The sequence below is a fragment of the Ovis canadensis genome, chromosome 8 (assembly GCF_042477335.2).
Source record: "Ovis canadensis isolate MfBH-ARS-UI-01 breed Bighorn chromosome 8, ARS-UI_OviCan_v2, whole genome shotgun sequence".
In the NCBI taxonomy this organism is placed as follows: domain Eukaryota; kingdom Metazoa; phylum Chordata; class Mammalia; order Artiodactyla; family Bovidae; genus Ovis; species Ovis canadensis.
In genome coordinates this window covers 40,881,368-40,904,524 of record NC_091252.1, presented here as the reverse complement: position 1 = coordinate 40,904,524, position 23,157 = coordinate 40,881,368, and the positions used below count along the sequence as shown (strand labels likewise).

The following is a 23,157-nucleotide window of genomic DNA, read 5'->3' as shown; positions in this document are numbered from 1 at the left end:
TGTGCATGCTAAGTCGCTTTAGTCATGTCTAATTCTTTGCAACCCTGTGGACTGTAGCCCGTCAGCCTCCTCTGTCCATGGGATTCTCCAGGCAGTAATACTGGAGTGGGTTGCCATTCCCTTCTCCAGGGGATCTCCACGACCCAGGGATCAAACCTGCATATCTTATGTCTCCTGCACTGACAGGCAGGTTCTTTACCACTAGCGCCACCTGGGAAGCCCTCCATCCATCACTGGAAGGCACATATAATGAAGAAAAACAATAGCTACTGAGAGCAATGACAAGCAATGTATACCTCAGCCAGGCCTTCCAGGCCGATCACATCAGACTGAGGGCACATGCAGGAAGCAATGCTATGGGGGTGACACTGTTACTCTGTACCATATAAGTGTAATCACATCTGCAGGATTTACACCTCTTCCAGATGTAGGAAGGCTCAACGTTATGGTGCTATGGTATTTGTTAACACAGACCCTTGCTTTCATTGAGAGAACAGTGATGAGAACTTGTTTTATTTTTTTTTTTTTATGTTTATTTATTTGGCTGCATCAGGTTTTAGTTGTGGCATGCAGGATCTTTGATGGTCATGTGGGATCTTTTACTGCAGTGCATGTGGGCTTAGTTCCCCACAAAGGATTGAATCTGCATCCCCTGCATTGCAAGGCCAACCTGGACCACCAGGGAAGTCTTGAGAACTTGTCTTAAATGGTCATATCTCTAAAACTTTCTTGAAAGAGGAAGAATGCATACCATCTTAGGAAAAAAATCACAATAATCACTGAACTAGCTCAGCAAATAAATCCTAAGATATTCACTTACTAGAGAGTCACTATTTCCGAGAGCAGAATTATGTTAGGATTATAGAGTAAGGCATACCATTTTCTGGATTTTGGTAAGACCAGAGGCTGACTACAAATTCTCTCTTACTTCTTTTTCCGTATGTCTAAAGCACCCTGGGAAAGAAACAGTGAGGTAGGGAAGAGTACAGTGTGGAGTCAATAGACCTGGCTAGAGTCATGACTGGGAGATAGTGACTGTGTGAACACTGTTAGCTTATTTAATCTCTTCTCCATAAAATGAAAGGATTCAGAGACAGAATCCGATAGAACCACTTGACTCAAGTGCTCAGTGTATGTTTTGAACAGAGTGCACACTGAAGAACATGTTTACAATGACATGCATCTCACCAGGGTCATAGGACGTAGAAAGGCCTACAACCTTTCCTAACAGGTACATAGGAATGAAGACAAAAGGCAGCAAAATTTCTTTGGATCTAGAACAGGGAGACCTTCCATAGGGGGCACCATGCATGAATCAATCTTCAGAAGCACATCTTTCGCTTTGGTACTATCTGATGGATAGGTAAGATCTTTCCTCAAGACAGAAAGTCAAGCACTTGGAAGAAAGGAAAGAGCTACTCAATGTAATCTTTAGTTAGTAGCATTGTGCACATCACCGATCTATGTTATAGGTTCTGTCATCTCTACTGTGACCTCAGTAAATCTGTTTAAAATTGAGGTGCACAGCTACCATGCCATTTCAGAAAGGTGGTTAAGCACATCTAGGATCGATATTCAGTCTCACGTGTCAGCGGGGAGGCTAAGTAGTGCCTTCAGACACACCTGAGGAAACATGAGGGAATGGCTTCAGATATACCACCTGGACAAACTATAGCTTTCTGTAAGATCAAACATCTTGACATTACAGAAGTCTTTAATTCCACATAAAATCAGGCTGTAGGATTAGTGAATAAATTTGGAAATAACAATCTAAGGCAATGACAAAGACTTCCGATTTACTGAAACCAGATTCAACATCAACACAGAGGTACCTCCCTTTTCATTCTCTTTTTGGAAACCTCATGTCCTTCCTCTGCTTTTGATGACACGGAAAGAAACAGTATTCCCTTTAGATCTACTTAAAACTGTTTCATGGACTAAGCAGACTCCTCCAGGGGACAAAAGTCTCAGTCCTCCACAGAAAGTCACACAGTCACTCCCTGTGCACAGGCGGGTCCTGACACCACAAACTGGGAACAATAATTGAATCCAGCTACCCCACCGTGCAGAGCATTTATCCACAGAACCAGCCTGGTGAGCATCTGTAGTTAGCTTTCTAGACTAATATTCAAAAGGTTACCCCAAATGAATCTTTGTTTTAACCCAGGGAGTGTATGCCATTGAGGAGATATTTGATTAAATATACTAGGGGAGAAATAAGAGGATCAAAGATGGAGTCAAATATATCTTATGAACAAAAAGGAACATAGGCACAAACAGCTGGCACATCAGGGGGTTATTCATTCATTCAATAGTAGTTCAGCATATATTTACTGGGTACCCAGTGTGTGGCAGGAACTGTGTTAGGCCCTCAGGATATAAAACCAGACATGATTCCAGGCTAACAACCAACAACTCCTCTTCACCAACAATCTAAGTTTGCCTTAGCTTCCTAATAAATGTGAGATATTATGCAGACATGTAATTTTCCAAGAACCAGTAATTCAAAATTATAAACCTAAGGATGGAAGAGATTGCCCCACTAAATATTATTGCTATAAACAAAATAATTCAATATTTTATATACAAAATTAGAGAGGAAAGGCCAATAAGCTAGAAATATATGACATAAAGCAAAATAAAGAAGATTTATAACTGCTTAGAGGATTGAATTCAAAGAATATCAATAATATTTGGGCAAACAGCTGAGAGGGTGGCATTACTTTATGATGTCATAAAGAGGCTTATCACTGACATCATTTAATAATTTTATTCATGATCCATGAGGGACTAGAGATTATGATCATTAAATCTGTTGATGCCATTGAAGTGTGTGGGACTGCAAATACCTCAGAGAACGAGAATCTAATTTTAAAATAACATTAAGAAATTAGCGGAATAGATCATCAAAGTAAGATGATAGTCACTCGGGACAAATGCAAAATAATATACTCAGAGACTTAAGGAGGAAAAGAAATCGCTTGATAATAGGGGAAAAAAATGAATGAATGAATGTCCAGAGGGTGACTGTTTTGCAAAAGGACTTGAACGTCATAATAAGGCACAGCTCTGGCTCTAGAGACTAACTACTGCATGTGTAATTAGAACTTATTTTTGATGAAAAATTTTACATGGTACAAAAGCTTTTTGGCTTTATTATGAACAGAAATAGATCAATGATTACTTTTCATCATTGATAACTGTATTTTGAAGGAGATCTGGAATCAAAGCAGTAGTTGCAAAAACCAGCTTTAGTAAATTAATTGTTTTGAAAAAAAGATTAAACAAAATTATTCATTATTGTTGGGAAAAACCCCCAAAACAAAATCCCCCTACTTTTCTGAAGTGTGACTGACAAAAGAAAAATAATCGGTTATATCTGATTTTCAGGAAACAGGGAGTGCAGGATTTAAAAATTTCAGACGGTCGTCCTGACGGGGTCTTTCAGCCCGCACCCCTCTGCGGAGGGCAGGACACCAGTGCTGCGCCACAGGTTGAGCACAAGGTTTTCTTTTTCATCTTTCTCAACTATTCCCTGGCACCTCAACCACAACTTGAGGACTTGCACAAAAATTCACAGTGTAAAAAATCATATTTCAGAAAACAAACTTCTGATTATCAAAGGGGGAAGTGGGGGGGATAAATCAGGAGTTTAACATATATACACAACTACATATAAAACAGATAACCTACAAGGAACTATTGTAAAGCACAGGGAACTATACCCAGTATTTTATAATAATCTATAAAGGAAATAATCTGAAAATATAAAGAAATATATGTGTATATGTATATAAAATTGAATTAGTGTGCTGTACACCTGAAACTAACACATTATAAATCAACTATACTTCAATTTAAAACGTTATTTTTAAAAATCCACATTTTCCAGTGAATTCCTTCTACTGCCATAGAATGAAACAACTCTTTAGGAGCCTAGGATTAAATTCTGGTTATGAACTAAAAACATGAGTTCAGGAAAGTTATTTTTAAATTCTCAGTAGCTCAGGTGGTAATACAGAAAAATTCCAATTCTAATCAGATCTACACTTTTTAAACTGATACCTTTCAGAAGAAAAGTTATTATCTTAATGCCCTGTTTACATTTTACAAGTTGTCATCCAGTCTTTATCAAGCATATGAAATTTTATATAATTGCACTCATATCATAATGGTACCTGGATTTGGATTTTTTCTTTTAAATTATATTATAAACATCTCATATAATTGGACCACAAATTCTTAATGAAAAAAGAAGGGGGAATGTCATTTCTTCTAGATAAGTCTCCATAATTATTACAAAATCAGAAACCCTAAATGTTAAGACAGCTTCAAGAGGTTAGAGGAAATGAGAGATTTAGTGCATACAATGATGTTGTTTGGAATATTTTACCAAAGGAGCTAATGAAAAGTCCCAGAGTAGGAGAAGGAGCATCTGCCCAAGAAAGGGGTACAGGGAAAAGAAAATACAGCAACATCTGGTCTCTAAATGTGCCAACATGAAAAATTCTCAGAGCCAGTTAGCTAGGGTTATGGGAAAGAACAAGCCGGCTAAAACTGTCTGCCAAAAAAAAAAATCTGGCTTTGTCAGTAAAGAAAGGACAATAATATTTATAGAAAATTCCCTACACTGGTTCAAAAAAGAATTTTAGATTCAATATGCAGCAAAATGGTTGAAGCAATCTATGGATGATACATGGGAAGAAATGGCTAAAAGGGCAAGCCGTGGAAAGGAGAACCAGGACATGAGAGGAAGTGATGATGTGTGATCATGCAGATGCAAATGTCTGTGGACGGCACAGCTTGCTGCTGGGAAGGGAATTTTAATGTGTACCCTATGCAAATGTGTTTTATAATAAAACAAAATGTGCAAGGCCTGAGCGTGGGGAGGGACGAAGGAGGCAGGGGCTCTAGACATTGCTCCTGAGGCAGAGGAAAGGGCTACTCTGAGACCTGAACAAATTCTGGGAGAGAGGGAACAGCAAAAAAACCCCACTCCTTTCAAAAAGTCTCTCTCACATTTGACTGAGAACTGGGTGCCTGATAAACTAACACATGCAAAATCTTTCTTTACCAAGTGCTTAACCTTGAGCAATTCTCTGTGCTTCAAGTGAACCTCAGTGGGAAGACACAAAAAACAACTTTCTTTTCTGTACTGAGACATGGGAAAATTATATGAACTACACACAGTAAAGGCTGGAGATGAATACCAAGAAAGCTCCTGCAAACCATTTAGAGTCTGTGCATCAAAATTGGCATGACTGTCAAAGCCCATGTAAGGCTTAGTCCTAGGCACTTGTGGGAGAATGAGCAGGAGGGTAGCCCACAGGGCTGAGAGTCTGGTTCTGATCAAGTGATATTTATCCATAATCTGTATATCTGAGGCAATTATTAAAAAGAAATTGAGAAAAGTTCTGTATCACTATGATGGAGATATTTTTAAGCCAGCCATCTCGAAAGGGTTAAAAAATTAAAATTGTAGAAACCCGAACCATAGGTGCCATGTTTTGCCTGAAGTGGTAAAAATACCATCTGCCTCAGTCTTTGAGCAGCATGCTTCTTTCAAGGAGCAGTAGGCTAAACTGCAGGCATACGCTCAGCTCCAGCTGGGGAAAATACACAGACGTTTGTAGATGTTTTTCTAAGAGTAGCCAACATACTTGTTTTCCTTCAGACACATATTAAGTTACCATAGCAAACCAAGAGTGAATGTGGCCTGAGACATTTCTCCACGGTCTCCACACGTCCATGAATTTCTACAATTCAATAGGTGGCACTCTTTCCTCTAACACTGAACTCAATCTGTTTGGGGCCAGAAACCTTGGGAACACGGAATAGTTCCCTATTCCCTAAGAGAGGCACACTCAGGGCTGAACACCAGGCACGTAAAGAAGATCCTCTTTGTACTGCGTATGTGAGCAAAACTGTCACCACCAGATTTTTGGTCACAATTCACTTCTGGTAAATACATTCTGTTCAATAAAACTTCTCCTGCAGTTTTAACTAGGTAAGTCACTTCTTGTTTTTTCATTTTAGAAGCTGGGTATGCCGTCTATGCGGTCGCACAGAGTTAGACACGACTGAAGCAACTTAGCAGCAGCAGCAGCAGCAGCAGAATCACCTTACAGTTAACAGCTTCCACCCTAGGCCAGCCTCAGGTGAATGAGCTTCAGGAGTGGGTAGAGTGCTCCGGGCCTGGTGTTAACCACCTTCCAGAGGCAGGACAGACTTAATGAAGGGATAGTTGCTGGGTGCTTTAACATCTGTAGATGAAAGGCACTGCAGCAGTGGTAAGCATTCACAATCCAGGCTCCATCGCAACAGGAACTCAGTTAAGAAGTAATTCAATTTCTTTTCTAAATGTTTGAGGACACATCACTGTTTTGTTGAATGTGACTGACACTCTATAGAGATCTAGCTGAGACCGATTTTGATTACCACTTCTACCCTCTCCTCTACTTCCTTGCTGTTCTGAGACTGACAAAATTGGAGAGATGGCATATGAAGCCACAGAGCAAATGGCCAAAATAATTTGTACTTAAAATCTGATTTTTCAGATAAAACTTGGTTTTTGAGAAAATTTGAGAAAATGTTCACCACTTGGAAATGAAGGAACATCCAGCAATAAATAAATTTCATGACACTCTCCAGAAATGGCCACTGAGTTTTTAAAATGTAGTTTTACAGGTAAACCCACCAGGGGAGCCCTAAGCTGCCAAAGCATGATGCCTGCATCAGTCAGCATAAGACCAGGACTTCACCATGGGCCCATGATACGCAGCGTAAGAGACAGTACTGCAGACATCTCCTGGAAGCTTGGCAGAGATGGATACAATCATTCTACCTGTGGTGCTTGGATTTGGGTCCTATGTATGGATAACAGGTCTGGGTTAACTGCTGAGATCAAGTTATGCCCTTAAACATCTGCACAGCACCACATACTCCTGTAGGGTGGGTTTCTGTTAGCTGGCATGAGAACTATTGTCACTGGGTGCTTGGGAAAGCAATCTCAGGGCTACTGAACATAGGGATGGATGGTGTCCTATACTACACTGACTATATAATGGCTAATTTGAGTCTATCATCCCCAATTCCAGACCTCTGAGCTGCCTGCACTTCTAGCATCTCACTAATGCAGCCCTCGTCCATACACATTTGTCAAGCACTCCTGTATATAAGCCTGTGCCGGACGATGCTACGATGGACAAGGCCACTGAAGGCCCTGCCTTCAGGTCTTGCCTTACAGTCTACTGGAAAAAGAAACAAAACACAGGGAACTAAATAAAAATGATAATTGTAGATTACAATAAATTTTAAGGAGGAAAAAAAAAAACAGAGCAAGGGGGACTTTTGATAGGAAGGTCTAGGTTAGGTCTGGTTGCATATATTAAATATCAGATCCACCATGCTTGGGTGGATGAAGCAGATGAAGGAATAAATCTGGACCTTAAATAAGATAAGAATGTTCCCTGTGCCCAACCCCCCACCCCCAAAAAAGAATGTCTCCTTTCAAATTTGGGCCTGCAGAGTAGAACAGCACTATTATAACCTGCTCCTCTCATACTAAGGAAACCAAAAGAAAAAAAGAAAGTGAAGTCACTCAGTTGTGTCCAATTCTTTGCGACCCCATGGACTGTAGCCTACCAGGGTCCTCCATCCATGGGATTTTCCAGGCAAGAATACTGGAAAATATTGTAACCTGCTCCTCTCATACTAAGGAAACTAAGGGGAAACCAAAAAGATTAAGTGACTGATAACAATTTTGCAGTGATTTGGGGACAGAGCCATTGCTTGGTTCAGAGTGTTCTATCTGTGTCTCCACTTTCTTTTTTTTCCTTTTCTTCGTCTCTTCCACTGGCAGGTACTTCTGCAATAAGAAATCCTAAAAGAGTTTTCTGAGTCATAAACAAGCAGCAATGATAAATAATCACTCTATTGCCAAATCATGATGTCACTGCCCTTAATTTTTTGTTTATAAGTTATTTCCTTTATCATAGTGAAATCTCAGCATTTATCTCCAAGTTAGTTCATTAACCTTCTCAAGCAATCTTCTTATCCCTGCTGATACCTGTGGCACAACTTGCTTTCCTTTCCTCTGTGATTGAAATAAAAAACCATATACCAGAATTTCTCCTGCAACTAATTGCATGGGTCTTCTATTTTCTTATAACCTCACTCACTCACTCACCATTTACCAAGTGCCAAGCACTGTGTTAGGCACCAAGTGTACAAATAAGTTACCATCTCTGCCCTCAAAGAGCTCACAGTCTATGATCTTTCTCATAAATGGTCATGATAAATAATGGAGTGAAGCATAATGACTGAGAGATGCGCAATGTACTAGAGAATGGAGGAAAGAACCTCATCCAGCCCAGGGAACCAGGGAGACTTTCTCCTGGAGATGATCCTACATTAAGCCTTACAGAAGAGTCAGGGGAAGCCAGAGAAAGGAGGACACTGCTGCATTCCAAGCAGAGGGGACATCTCAGGTCAAGGCACAGAGAACAGAAACAGTATGTTTTAGGTAATTTGGTGCCACTGGAGCACAGGGTGGAGGACATGAGGCTCCCTCCAAGGAGCGAGATCACAGTGCTTTATATGCCACTCTAGTAAACTTTGAATGTGCCTTATGGAAAACATGGAGCCAAGGAAGGGTTTTAAGATGCAGTGTGGAATTTAGAAAGATGGTAACGGTAACTCTGTATGCAAGACAGCAAAAGAGACACAGATGTATAGAATGGTCTTTTGGACTCTGTGGGAGAGGGAGAGGGTGGGATGATTTGGGAGAATGGCATTGAAACATGTATAATATCATATATGAAACGAATTGCCAGTCCAGGTTTGATGCAGGATACAGGATGCTTGGGGCTGGTGCACTGGGATGACCCAGAGGGATGGTACGGGGAGATGGTACGGGGAAAGTGGGAAGGGGGTTCAGGATGGGGAACATGTGTACACCCGTGGCGGATTCATGTTGATGTGTGGCAAAACCAATACAATATTGTAAAATAATTAGCCTCCAATTAAAATAAATAAATTTAAATTAAAAAAAAAGATGCAGTGTGAAACTGCCAGACTTGTGGTTTAGATAGACATTCTGGCTGGTGATGGATCTTTGGGGACGAAAGAGAGGCAGAGACCAGTCACAGGCTTTCTAGTGGTTCAGAGCAGGATACAATGTGAGCAATGGAAGAGGCATCAAGAGGAGGGACTGGATTTAAGAAAATGTAGGCTATACAACTGGTATGACTTGGTCATGGAACATAGGGGTGAGGGGGTAAGAGCATTTGAGAGTGACTTCTAATTTTCTCACATGGTTCACTGGTGAGATGATAGACAACATCAGGAGACAGAACAAGCAATAAGGACCAGAGATACAACACTAACACTAGACCCTAATGTCAATGATGGACTTTGGGTTATAGAGATGTATTAATGCAGGTTTATTGATCATGACAGATGTTCCAATCTGCTGCAGGATGCTAACAGTGGGGAAGGCTGTGCTTGTGTGGTGTCAGGGGGTAATGCAAACTCTCTACACTTTTTGCTCAGTTTTGCTGTGAACTTAAAAACTGCTCTAAAAAATAAAGTCTACTACAGAAAAGGTGACCAGAGATGTTGGGAAGATGTTGAGTTCAGTTTAAGATGCTTTGAGCATCTCTGCCTGTGGGAGACCATTTAGGTATAAGGCTCAAGTAGACATCTAAGAAGGAAATGGCAACCCACTCCAACACTCTTGCCTGGAGAATTCCATGGACAGAGGAGCCTGGTGGGCTACAGTCCATGGGGGTCACAAACAGTTGGACATGACTGAAACAGCTTAGCACAGACATCAAAGACAGAGTGACAGACACAGAAGTCTTCAGTATAGAGACACCACTCTGAATCTAATTTTTCTTGAAGCACACATACGTTTGTGAGACAGAGAAGGAAACAACCGCACTTCAGGCAAAGAAAAGGCATGGAACCATGGGTGTGCACTTCAGGGCTGCCGAGAGAGCACAAGGTTCTGGATCAGCCCTGGAGAGACCACTGGGGGGATGCCAGCTGTCCCAGTGCAAGCAGAGCTCTCACAGGTCCCATTTCTTCCTCCTTGTCTTTGGAGTACAGGTGTGCGCACACTCTGGCTATTCTTGACTGTTATAAAAACCAGATGGTTAGCATGTTCCTTTAGTTAAGCAGCTGTATACATCCCACACACCTCTGAAAATACTCCATTTGTTCCTCAGGAGAAAACCCAAGTGTGTTCAAAGGCTTGCACAGGTACACTGAAATCCAAAATCCCACAGCAGTTTTTGAATAAGGCTATGTGTCAAAATGATCTGTGGAGCCTTTTCTCAAGCCCTTCCATCCTGTCCCTGGCCAGCTCTGCCTACCAGGGAATTCTGATGTTGGTGAAAGAGGTATGATGCTGTGGTAACCCAGGCATGTATATTTTCAAAAGCTCCACAGGTTATGTGAAAACTACTGCCTCTAGGAATCCAAATCTGCCCTGTATGGTGCTTCCCAGGTATTACCTGATGATGCTAAAAGCTCTTTTCCATAGTCCAAAGACATCTTTCCAGCAATGGTTAGTTTTGGTTAATTTGGTTAATTTTTCCTCAGGACACTTACCACCAGTTGACATTATATTATAATCCATTTAGTTGTTTATTAATTACCTCCTCAACTAGCTTGTAAATGTCATGAATGAAAGAACTGATCTGGTTTACTCTCCTATTCCTGACGCCTAACACAGTGTCTGGAAAGAAGTAGGCATTCAATAAATAAACTTACCATTAAATGAATCCTATTTCACCTGTTAATGCCTGTTACTTCACAGGGAAGGTCCCTTAGTTTTGAATGTGATGCTTTTCTTTTTACTTTTCAAATATAAATAAAACCAAATAGCAAATAGAAATGTATAAAATTGTGTAAAATGTACAAAATCTACCTACCTTAGCATAGTCTAATCTTCCTTTCTCTTGAGCCTAAAATAGAAAAGAGGGGAAAATCAATTAGTTCTTTAAAAGTCAATTAGTATTTCTATAACTTTTGCTTCTCAAAGAACAAGCCAACTTTCTTCCCCCTCTCCACTTCCTCTTCTATCTTTACATAGTATGTAGTGAAACATACACATGTATGTATGTATATACATATATACAGAACTCTCAAATGTATTGAAGAGTTGAAAGATCAGTACCACAAGCACACTTATATACTCTAGGTTTGATAGCGGCAGACACCATGACTCCTCATTCCTTCATGCTTCAGCAAATATCTCATAAACACAGGACAATTCATACATGATCACTTTCAAATTAAAAAAAAAAAACCTAACAATAATGCCATACCATCTGATATACAATCCATATTCACATTTCTCTAGTTGTCCCAAGAATATATTTTATTTTAGCTTTTCTTCTCAAACTAGAATTAATCAAGATTCACACATTGCATTTGGCTTTTATCTCTGTTTTGCCTTTTAAATCTAGACTAGCCCTTCCCCGTTTTTTAAGAAATGAAAATAAAAATCATTAACTTTTTTCATGGAAATAACTGACTTTTTGAGGAGACCAGGGCAGCTGTCATATAAAATGTCTTTTATTATTATCACTTTTTCATTGTGTCATTTAACTTGTTCCTGTTTGCTTACAAACTGAAAGTTGGGTCTGAATAAGCTTGCTTAGATTTAGGTTAAACATTTTTTGCAAGAATATCTTCTATGGAATATTATATACTTCAACTGCATCAATTCAGGAAGCACCAAATGTCAGGCTCTCCTGTATCTCGGTAATGCTATAAATTTGATCACTGGGTTTAAGTGGTGACTATCAGATGGTTTCACTGTAATGACCTATTTCCTTCTGTACAATTAGTAAATAATCTGTGGGTTCATTTTTTTCCCACTCCCTTTGGCATAATTTTTAATATGTTGTCTTGTGCAAAAGACCCCTACCTCCATCCCGCCGTCACCAGGGATGAGGAGAGGGAAGAAAGCTGGAAGTGAGGAGACATCCTATATAAGGTCAAATTTTAATATTTTTAGTTATTGAAAAACAATTTGAAATTAAAACATATACTCAAAAGCATTATTTATCAAATCTGAACATGATAGAGACAACCAACGTGTTAGTCTTTGCTGGTAGGTTAGCTCATCTTCTGTGGACTTGAGAACAAAACTCCTGCCACCTCTGCACAGAACGAGAGCCCTTCAACTGACAAATAGGTTAGGTCTTGAGACCATTTTGTTTCTGAGTCCAAAATGACACTATACAGATAATGACACTAAATGTGGGCAGATTACTTTCATGAGAGAAAATGAGATCTTTATAACATTAGTTTAAAATCTTTTTGCTTCTTTATAATCTTAAAAAAATTTATCCTAAGAGGCCTAATTTTGTTTTTCTTATTTTCATAAAAAGCAACTTCTAATAAGATACTGCTCATGTATAGCTTTTGACACCATCACAAATGAGTTAGCTGAAACCGGGACTTGCAAGATTTCAATGAAACAAAAGGCCTCTGCAACCTATGTACTGTAAAAAAAGAATTTGTGGTTTTCAATCTGTTCCTCAAAGATGTTTTTGGGATCTAAGATTTTCAGTGAACTAAGAAGGGTTTGAATTTAGTCCTGAGATGTAATATACCAGCAGGAATAAGAGTCGGTTCTTACAGATATTTTAAAATGAGGCTCATTCTTCTCTCTCCTCAGGTATTTTATATCTACTGTCCAGGGACAGACTTGTCTTTTCCCCAAGTTAAGACAATTCTGTCTATACTGAAATCTCTCTCCCAACACTGTTAACTTCTGCAGGCGTGGTGTGGAGCCCGAGAACATCCACATGGTGCACTCATGACCTGGCTACTCACTTTGATATCATGCAAATATGAACTGGCTCTGATCTCATGAATAATCCACGGCTTGTGACCAAAACTTCAGCAGCAGCATTTCACAGTATGCTTAGTCTTCAAGTTCTCAGATTCTCACCTGTCTCTCAAATTCATTTTGGGTTAGGGGATATCTGACACGAGGCTGATTCTGTGGTCACCAGTTTTCCACCTTTTCATTTGTTTGTCCTTTCCCCTGTCTTTTGCTGGGTTTCTCAGGCAAGGGCTGTCTCTTGCATGGGTTTCTCAGGCACAGCACTTTTCCAATGATGCACAAACTGGGAGCCCTACGGAATTATATTATCACACGACTCATTTCTGTAATGTGTCAGCCATTTCCTCACTAATTTTAGTTGTGTTTCTGTTCTATCTACCTCCTCTTCATTCTAGCACTTTCAACATTCTCATCTTACAGTGTTTAACATAAAGGACATGTGAGAAGTGTTGAAAGTGGTATCTGTTGAAAGTTAGAAAGTTGAGTACCTTTCTTAATGTTGCAGGGTAAAGTGCAGAGAAACTAAAATTTACAATGATGGAGGCGGGCTTTTCCTTTTGGAGGTGCTGAGCCATTTCTCCAATAGTCTCAGAAAAAAAAAATCAGTTTCTTCATATATAACAGTGACTATAATGCACTTACAGATAAAGACATCTAGAGTAGTCTCATCACATAGCTTGCTTATAAACTAATCATCTTAAAGAATTCTATTATTTTGAAGTACTTGTGCTTTAATCAGTCACAAGCTATTTTCCTTTTTTTTTAAATTGAAGAATTGATTTACAATATTATTTTAGTTTCAAGTGTACACGAGTCAACATTTTTATAGAATCACATGCATGCTAAGTTCCCCTACCTCCATCCTACCAGCTAAGTCGCTTCAGTGGTGTCCAACTCTCTGCAGCGTTAAGGACTCTAGCCCGCTGGGCTCCTCTGTTCATGGGATTCTCCAGGCAGGAACACTGGAGTGGGCTGCCATGCCCTTGTCCAGGGGTATCTTCCTGATCCAGGGATAAAACCCGTTCCTCCTGAGGCTCTTGTGTTGCAGGCAGATTCTTTACTGCTGAGCCACTGGGGAAGCTAAACCCCACCCTTTTTTCCCCTTTTTTAATAGAATCACAGCTATTTTCAAATCTTCTCATTTTATTTTGTATTCCTAGCTTGGCCACCACCTTTTACATGGTGGAGATATCCTTTGCTGGGGATGATGGCAAAGAAACACCATGTATGTAAATCCCTATTTGTTTAACATCAGCTCTTAAATGTTTTGAAAGCTGAGAGACTAGAACCCTACATACAGTGACAGCCACAGCCAATACAACCTGAACAAACTAACTGTTGATATGCTGCTCACCTGAATGTCCTTTTTATTTTGTCACAACAAACATTCCAGTCTTGTGAAGCCCATTTCATCCTTGACTGCTTTTGCTTAGTATCATTTATGTTATAAAATAAAATACTATAAATAATTAGATCTTTATAGGTATATATTTTCAGCTGCTATGTGAGTTAATATCCATGTATGCCAGACACACACCTGAAAGTACACTCTGATATAAAATTTTTTTTCACAAGAAGCTTTTAGAGCTTATAAAATAAAGCAAATTAGAAAAAATGACATTTCTTATTGAATGTTACCAACTGTTTCTGCTTATAAAACAGTTAATTTCAGAAGGGCCAGTTTCTGTTTCATCTGACAGTGCTCATTTGTTCCATACTTGTCCACTGTGTACCTGATGGGTGTTAGATATTGCTCTGCCACTGGAGACACAGCAAGGAACAGAACAAATAAATATCTCTCCCTCTAGCGGGTTGTATAATCTTGTTTTCACATACAATCTCCCTCTAGAACTTAAGCTCCATGAGAATATAGACATTTTCGCTCCTGATCATAACTGTAGTCCATGTCTAGATCTATGGATAGGAGATGGTCAGTATCTGGTGAAAGAGTGAATAAATGGATAAATGCTTTTTCTTAATAAGTGCTGGTTATGTACTGTTTATTCAGGAGACTTACAGAGCAAAGTTCATATCATTCCTAGTTCTAGGAAAGCTGGGTGTTTAGATTCAGTCAGTATTCAGTTAATGGGGAGTCAATATCTGGTGTCTGAAAAATAATTTTTACTCCTATTTGATTTTATTACTCAGCTTCTATTTAGAAGTAAGCTGAAGATGGGAATCTATAAAAAATAAATTCAAGAAATTTGTGAAACTCAACAAAAGAACAGAGAAAAATAATCTACCAAGCTTCTCATAGATACAGTGGTTTAGAGTAATTAAGAGTCGCAACCTTGATAACAGTGACTGAAAAGAAAAGAGCCTAAATGGAGGTCATGAGACCTCAGATTTCAAATGTGCACCTCCAAACCTCAGGTGGTAAGTAGGCCCTGTCTGTGGAGGGAAACTGGTGGCCTAAGCTCTTAACTGTAACCACTTTAAGAGGCACTGTGACCTCCTGGGAAATGGATATGCTGGGAGCCAGGAAATACAGTTTCAAGTCCATAATAGGATAACACCTCAAGAAATTTTAAATTTTTACATGGATCTTCATTTTCTTATTTGTAAAATAAGCATACTGGGTCAGACCAGGTGTTCCCAAGTACTGGCCTGGCTGTATCAGAATCCCCTGGGCAGCCTGTTGAAAATGTAGGTCCTTAATAACCTAGCCCTGAATTCTGAGTCATTTGGGGGTCACTGATGTGGACTATGCCTATCGTCCTGCTTCTGTATGCATCAGGGTTTATTTCAAAGGCTAAACAGACTGCAACTATATAAACTCTGTGAGTCTCAAGGACAATGGAGTGCTGTAACTTTATCCCCCCTTTTTTTGACATCTGCCACTTACCATGTATATTTCTAGCAGAGCAAGATATTAAAATAACTTTCTCACTGGGGCCCAAAATAGGCTGATATAAAATAAATGCAGACTGTATTTCAACAGCCGGCTGTCCTGAACCTCTTCCTGCCACACTGTTCATCTCCAGAAGCCACTGTAAGTTCTGCTCCACACGCCAATTCCCCGAGGGCTTCATTACTTGTGTCTTTAAAAGGGATTCACTCATCCTTTGGCTCCTGTAGGTGTGCTTCTTGTCAATCCAGGTCATGAGAAAAGAAAGTAATTTTTCCTGGTCTTTAGCAGTTCACAGAAAATGTGTGGATTGAACCTTGTTTTATCATTAAAAAAAAAAAAGTGAAAACAGACAAGTTGTGCGCCAGTGCTCATGACATGGAAGGCCTCCTCTGACAGCGACAGTGAGCGCTGCAAAACAATATTCCACACCAGAGAAAACAAAGCCAGTGCTCTGATTGAGAGGATGCACAGAGGGGTTAATTCCAAAACGTTTATATACCAGCCTCTGCAGACCAAAGGCAGATAGATTCCCTGTTGGTAAGTAATGGATGTACAATGCGGTCTTTTACTTTAAGAAACAAATGCTTTTTTATAAGTCAGGTAACAAAGAAGGATTGGATGACATAAATGAACTGCTTCCAGTTTCTAACTACTATTATCTGGACTTGAAAACTGGATATGGAAAAACCTTTTTCTAAAAGCAGAAAAATAATATTCCACAGCAGGGAGTGCAGAAATTGCTAGAGACGGATCACCTCTATTTATTATGTTATTCTTCCCCAATGCTACCAGTTAAGTTTTAGAATAACAATTTAAAAAATAAGATTCTCATCTTAAACTGTCAAGAAAAACTAACTTTCTTTAAAAATTTTTTAGTTGAAAGGACATAAAGAACACCCATTTGCTCTCCAACTCGACTGGTTAGTTGCTAATATACTGTCGTCTTTGTTTTCTCTCTAAATGATCATTTGCTCACTATACGGGATTAAGTTATAGACATAACGATGTCTTATTTCTAAATATGTCCCTCAGCATTTATCTCATAAGAACAACGTTTTCTCCTACACAATTACAAACCTGTGACCACATCTAATAATTTTAACATTTATTATATTTAATATAATGTCCATATTCAAAATTTCAAGTCCAACCAGTGGAGTCCTTTAGAGGTATGTTTATCCCAATCCAAGATCAAATTAAAAATCATACATTCCCTTTGGATGTCACAGCTTTTTAATCTCTTCTCATCTACAACAGTCTCCACACCACCTTTTCTGTCTTTTATAATATGTCACTTTAAAAAGGAATCCATGTTAGTTGCCCTGCAGAATATCCCTTATCCTGGACTTGTTTTCACATGATTAGATTTAGGTGAAGATATTTTTGAAAGACAGCTCCACAGATGATGTTGTACACTTATCCATTACACTCGGAGTCATGCAGTATCAGCCGTCTTATTATTGGGGAGACTAAGTCTGTTCACTTCTCCCCTCTGTCTTCAATAAGTAATCTGTAAGGGTGCTTTGAGTCCCTGTGACTATTTGATTCCCTTACTAACTATTCATCCAATTGTTTTAACCAATTATTCACTAATGATTCTTGTTTGAATAAAAGATTACATTGGTGGCTGCAAAAATTAAAAAGATAATAATGATATTTTAAAGGTCTGCTTTGGTACTGCCAGAAATATCACTGACTCCTTTAGAGAAAAGGAATTTCAGGTCTTACTGAAAACAAGTTCACTTTGCATTTGCATTGGTATGAAGATGTATAATTTAGTATGTATATATAAGATCTATTGGTGGACAGAGGAAGGGAGGAAGGATATCTCATCCCAGAATGGTTTGGGTACAGTGTATGAGGATTTCAAAAGGTAACAAATCAGACATCTACTAGAGCTGTGAGCCCCCATGCTGAAGCAGCCAGCTAGCTGAGTTTGGTTTGGGAGGGGAAGCAATCCAGTTAAAGAGCTGGAAAGGTGCCAGAATAAAAAGGAACAGGGCAGCCCTTCCCTTTGCTATCTTGACCATTCTTACCTAATATTAATAATAAGAAAGCACAGAAGGCATCTGCAAGGAAGTGAACACCCTTCAGAACTGGACTGCGTAGGTACCTGATTTTACCATCTCTCTCCAGGGAAAGCTATTTTTTGGAGGCAAATGTGAATGTCCATGGAATTAACTTTCTTGTATTCTCTTCCTTCCTCTTCAATGTAAGAGGAAGAAATACACAGATGAGGAAGGCTATGGTACCCCATTAGGGCTTCCCAGGTGGTGCTAGTTAAAGAAACTGCTTGCCAATGCAGATAGACATAACAGACGCAGGTTGACATAACAGACACAGGGTTCGATTCCTGGGTTGGGAAGATCCTCTGGAGGAGGTCATAACAACCCACTCCAGTATTCTTGCCTGGAGAATCCCATGGACAGAGAATTGTGATAAGCCACAGTCTGCAGGGTTGCAAAGAGTCAGACCCGACTGAAGTGACACAACACATGGTATCCCATGAAAAAAGAGCAGAGGCTTTTATTACCTACATCATAAATCTCTCTTCGTTCAGAAGTCCTGTTATCGCTTTTAAGCCATTTTTCTTACCATGCTTGAATCCAGGAGATGTGAAATATAAAATTACAGTTTGACTAAGAGAAAAAAAATCTACCTGGATCTCACAAAGGCCATGAGCAAGGAAATGAGGCTGACAGAACTGAGTTGCTTCCTCCAGTAGCTATGTCCCAAGGTGATGGCCAGGTCCCAAGGTGATGGTCACCAACCCTGATGGTGTACTCTAAGCTCACCGTGTCAAAAACCAAACTTATACCAATGTTCCCACTTAACTTCCCTATTTTTATTAATAGCACAATTCTTCCTGTTATCCAAGTTCTATATCCTGGTTTTGGCCTCTGAACACCACTCACTAGTATACATCTACCAGCTTCTTCCTGTCATATCAGTTTTCAGGTCTAATATATTTCCTCTCTAAAGTGAATTTTATAACTAACCTCCTTACTTTTCCATTTTCATTGCCAACACTCTGATTAGGACTTTTCCCTTGCACTTATTAACAGATTCCCCACAACTCTGACTACAGTATCTATAGTATCTTCTTGCTCTTCTGATTCTACATAATGTAGTTAGATACACTTCTCTAAAACACATTTCAAACCTTGACATTACCTGGCTCAAAAACTTTCAGTTTCTGCTCCATGACTTCTGAATCAAGTTCATTTTCTACAAACATCCAAGTCTTATTTTTTCAGTTGGGGCAAAAGTCACATCATGAAAAATTCACCATTTTACTCAGGGACATTTAGGACATTCACAATGTTGTGCAACCATTACCACTATCCAGTTCTAGAACATTTCTGTCATGGTGGAATAAGTATCAATACTACATTCCTTTTAATGGCCAGATAATAATCCATTGCATGGATACATTCATCATTTGATGGGCACTGAGTCACTTCCATTTTTTGACTATTGCTATACATGTTTCTGTTTGAACCAGAGTCTTTAAGCATAGTCATTATGTACTATTTTGGCAATTCTCCATCTGTCTCCATACTGCCCTATGTCTTTTTGTCTTCCATCCAAATTATAATTTTTTTTCCCTTTGAATACACGGCACACTTGCCCATCTGCAACTGTTCTTCTTCATGGCTTCTGTTGTATAGGAAGCCCTCACTCCCATCTTCATTGTTAAGTTTTTCTTCAAGGACTATCTCAGATATCACTTACTTTACAAACCCTTTCTTGACATTTTCAATCAGATTCAAACTCTCTTTCCTCTGAGCTGCCCAAATGGCATCAATTACAGTATTCCTTACATTTGTATTTCTCTTAACAAGGCCACAGACAACCTTCAGACAACTTACTGCTGTATCTCCTATATTCAAGCACTTTGTTTCCTTAAGAAGTATTTTAATTTAGGAGATAGTTAGAGCCATTTCATAGTCTTTGTGGTCTCCTTTCAAATGCCTATACTCTACATGGTAGAGGATGTTGTCAGTATTATTCCTTTTGAAACTACTAAAAAATAACATAAATAATTAGAAAAATATCATATGGCATTAATGAGGACTCTCTGAATGTGTACCTTCTCTTTTGTTTAAGAATATACACGTGTTATGTTTGTGCATACCAGCCTTTTCTAGCAATTTTTTTAAATGTTTTATTTTTTGAATAAAAAGTACAATAGCTAGGGACAAGTGATAGCTAGTTTAGTAGTGTTAGTATGTATTCACTTAAGGTATTTTGTGGATGGCTATGACAGTGTCAGAAAGTCACAAGCCTAAGTGACATTTCAGTACTTTCAGACATAGCCAAGAAAAAAAATTATCATAATTCTTATTTCTTATTGTAATGGCAGCAGGAAACTAGAAGGATCATTAAAAATAAAGCATGCTGACCTGCAATAGCCCCTGGACTCCCTGAGAGAGTCAGAGCTCTGTGGTTCTCTGAAAGATTCTAACTTTCTTTTATTAGGAATCAAAATGATAGCTGAGTAATGACTTCACTTCCCTAGGGTGAATCACCCATTCACTATCAGTATTTCTACCTGATCATTATTTTTCAGCAGCTACAAATTTAAATTTAAAATTAAGGTAGGGAGGGATCTGTAGAATTTAGTATGGAGACATTGCTCACCAAATATCTTTCAGCTGTTTCTGATCTGGTTTGGGGCTCTAAACTGCCTCTTATAGAAGTGCGTAGTGTGTGTACTGTGGGTGCAATGGAAGAGTGCCGTCCAATCTTAAGACTTGGGGAGGAGGGGGAAGTTGGACAGAGTGATATGAAAAATCTCAGAGGTGCTCTGCTTCTTGGCTTTGCAGTGATGTTGAATGTGCACTAAGGGTATGTAATCCCCTCTTCCCTTCCTTGTCTAGTCATTAATTCTCACTCTCCCTAAGCAGGAAATTGAAAAGACAAATGGGACTCAAACCTACCTGACCAGAGCAGGGAAATAATTTTATATGTGACAATAAGAAATCATAATTGTCTTTCATCACTGGGAGCAAGATGTTTCTATTTCTCAAAGGTGTCAAAGGTAGAACTTAGCTTCTAATATAGATAAATATTTTTTCTTACAATGCATTTCCTGTTTAAGAGTTTTTTAAAAAGAAATTTCTTGGATTTGAGAGCTGAAAGGGACCTTAGAAATGATCTAGTTCAATGCCATCATTTTACAAAAAAATAAAAAAGATGTTAAAGAAAGTGATTAAGGTAAACAGATGCTGTGGCTGCTAAGTCACTTCAGTCGTGTCTGACTCCGTGCGACCCCATAGATGGCAGCCCACCAGGCTCCCCCGTCCCTGGGATTCTCCAGCCAAGAACACTAGAGTGGGTTGCCATTTCCTTCTCCAATGCAGGAAAGTGAAAAATGAAAGTGAAGTTGCTCAGTCATGTCTGGCTCCTAGCGACCCCATGGACTGCAGCCTACCAGGCTCTTCCGTCCATGGGATTTTCCAGGCAAGAGTACTGGAGTGGGGTGCCATTGTCTTCTCCGAAACAGATGCTGTCTGCTGCTGCTAAGTCGCTTCAGTCGTGTCCGACTCTGTGCGACCCCATAGACGGCAGCCCACCAGGCTCCCTCGTCCCTGAGATTCTCCAGGCAAAAACACTGGAGTGGGTTGCCATTTCCTTCTCCAATGCATGAAAGTGAAAAGTGAAAGTGAAGTCGCTCAGTCGTGTCCGACTCTTCGCGATCCCATGGACTGCAGCCTACCAGACTCCTCCATCCATGGGATTTTCCAGGCAAGAGTACTGGAGTGGGGTGCCATCGCCTTCTCTGGAAACAGATGCTAGAAGAGCCCAAACCAAATCCTGGTCCTCTATGGGCCATTTCTGTTAATACCACCTTGACTATTTCTATTTAACAAAACAAGCTGCCACCAGTTTTGTCCCCAGAAGACTACACCACACACACTTTTTGACGAATACTAATGGATGACTGGTGCTTCCCAGGTGGCACTAGTGGTAAAGAACACACCTGCCAGTGCAGGAGACATAAGATACATGGGTTTGATCCCTGGGTCTGGAAGATCCCTTGGAGGAGGGCACGGCAACCCACTCCAGTATTCTTGCCTGGAGAATCCCACAGACAGAGGAGTCTGGAGGGCTACAATAGGGTGGTGCACAAAGAGTTGGACACGACTGAAGCGACTTAGCAAGCACGCACAATTGGATGACTACTCCAAGCGAGTCATTATGCAAGTACCATTGGTAATTCAAAAGTAAATTCACTATTATCCTTAAGAATCTTATAATAAAATTCAAAACCTGGGAGAAGAAAGTATCGTAAAAATGCAGAGGAGAAAAATATCACAGGAAGTTGGAAAGAGAGCACCAGAAGTAATTTCAGGATTAATAAGCAGCCTCCTTGAGATTGAGGATAGAATGTCCCTCTCAAGTGTTACGCAAATTGTGTTCCCTAACTCTGACTAGGGGATATGCACAGACCAAGATCATTATTGTAGACAGCTTTATATAAACATGAATATAATTTAGAAAATTAAAATAAACTCAAGTAAGGAGTTTTTTAACCTGAAGAATGTTGCTCCCTGCATGATAGAAACTAACTTCTTACATTTCTTATTTGCTTCAGATGAATTCATCTTTTTTTCTTCTGTGACCCTGTTCATGACTCAGACATGTAGATATAAGAAGGGCCTTAAGGCCCTGAGGTGAGGAATAAACTGCTAGTTTTTCCTGAAGGATGAGGATTTAGAGATGATCACAGGAGACCTAGGTTGATGGACATAACCTTGTTTGCTCTTGGGTTTCATCTCATTAGAGTTTACTGACCTCTGGACAAGATCTAGTTAATTTACTAGAGTTAATGCCTAGATGGTGGTTTAGTTGCTAAGTTGTGTCTGACTCTTGCAACGTCATGGACTGCAGCCTACCAGGCGCCTCTGTCCATGGGATTCTCCAGGCGAGAATACGGAATGGGTTGCCATTTCCTTCTCCAGTGGATCTTCCTGACCCAGGAATCGAACCCAGGTCTCCTGCATTGCAGGAAGATTCTTTACCAACTGAGCTATGAGGGAAGTTACCTGAGTTCATGCCTAAGGCATAGGCTATTTGGAAAGGATATGCCTTTGAACTGAAAATCAAGTTTAAGATAGTGATTTGGGGATATTTCACCAGCTGTTTAGGAAATCCTGGACTCTCATATAGTCTATATTTACAACTTTGTAAGCTTGCAAAGACACTAAGAGTTAAATATGTCCCTTTTCTGTGAAGCTTCTTTAAAATTCTTATCTGTGTTACTCATATATATATATATGTGAATAGCCAACTGAGACTTCATAGCTTTCATTTAACATATTTAGTTGGATCTTTTCAACCAAACTATATAAATCTGCAATGTATTCTAATGTAACCCAATTAGAGTTACTAACGCCATCTGTATATATATATTTTTGGTTCAGCTGTCAAAAAG

General features: G+C 39.5%; 1 protein-coding gene across 1 annotated transcript in view; it reads right to left on the bottom strand.

Annotated features, from left to right (window-relative positions):
- PDSS2 (decaprenyl diphosphate synthase subunit 2) overlaps positions 1-23,157 on the bottom strand; it is a 276,849-nt gene that overhangs the window by 29,782 nt on the left and 223,910 nt on the right. The window contains exon 7 of the mRNA XM_069598233.1: positions 10,938-10,970. Coding sequence (XP_069454334.1) covers positions 10,938-10,970 — 33 coding nt within the window. The remainder of the gene's footprint in view (positions 1-10,937; positions 10,971-23,157) is intronic.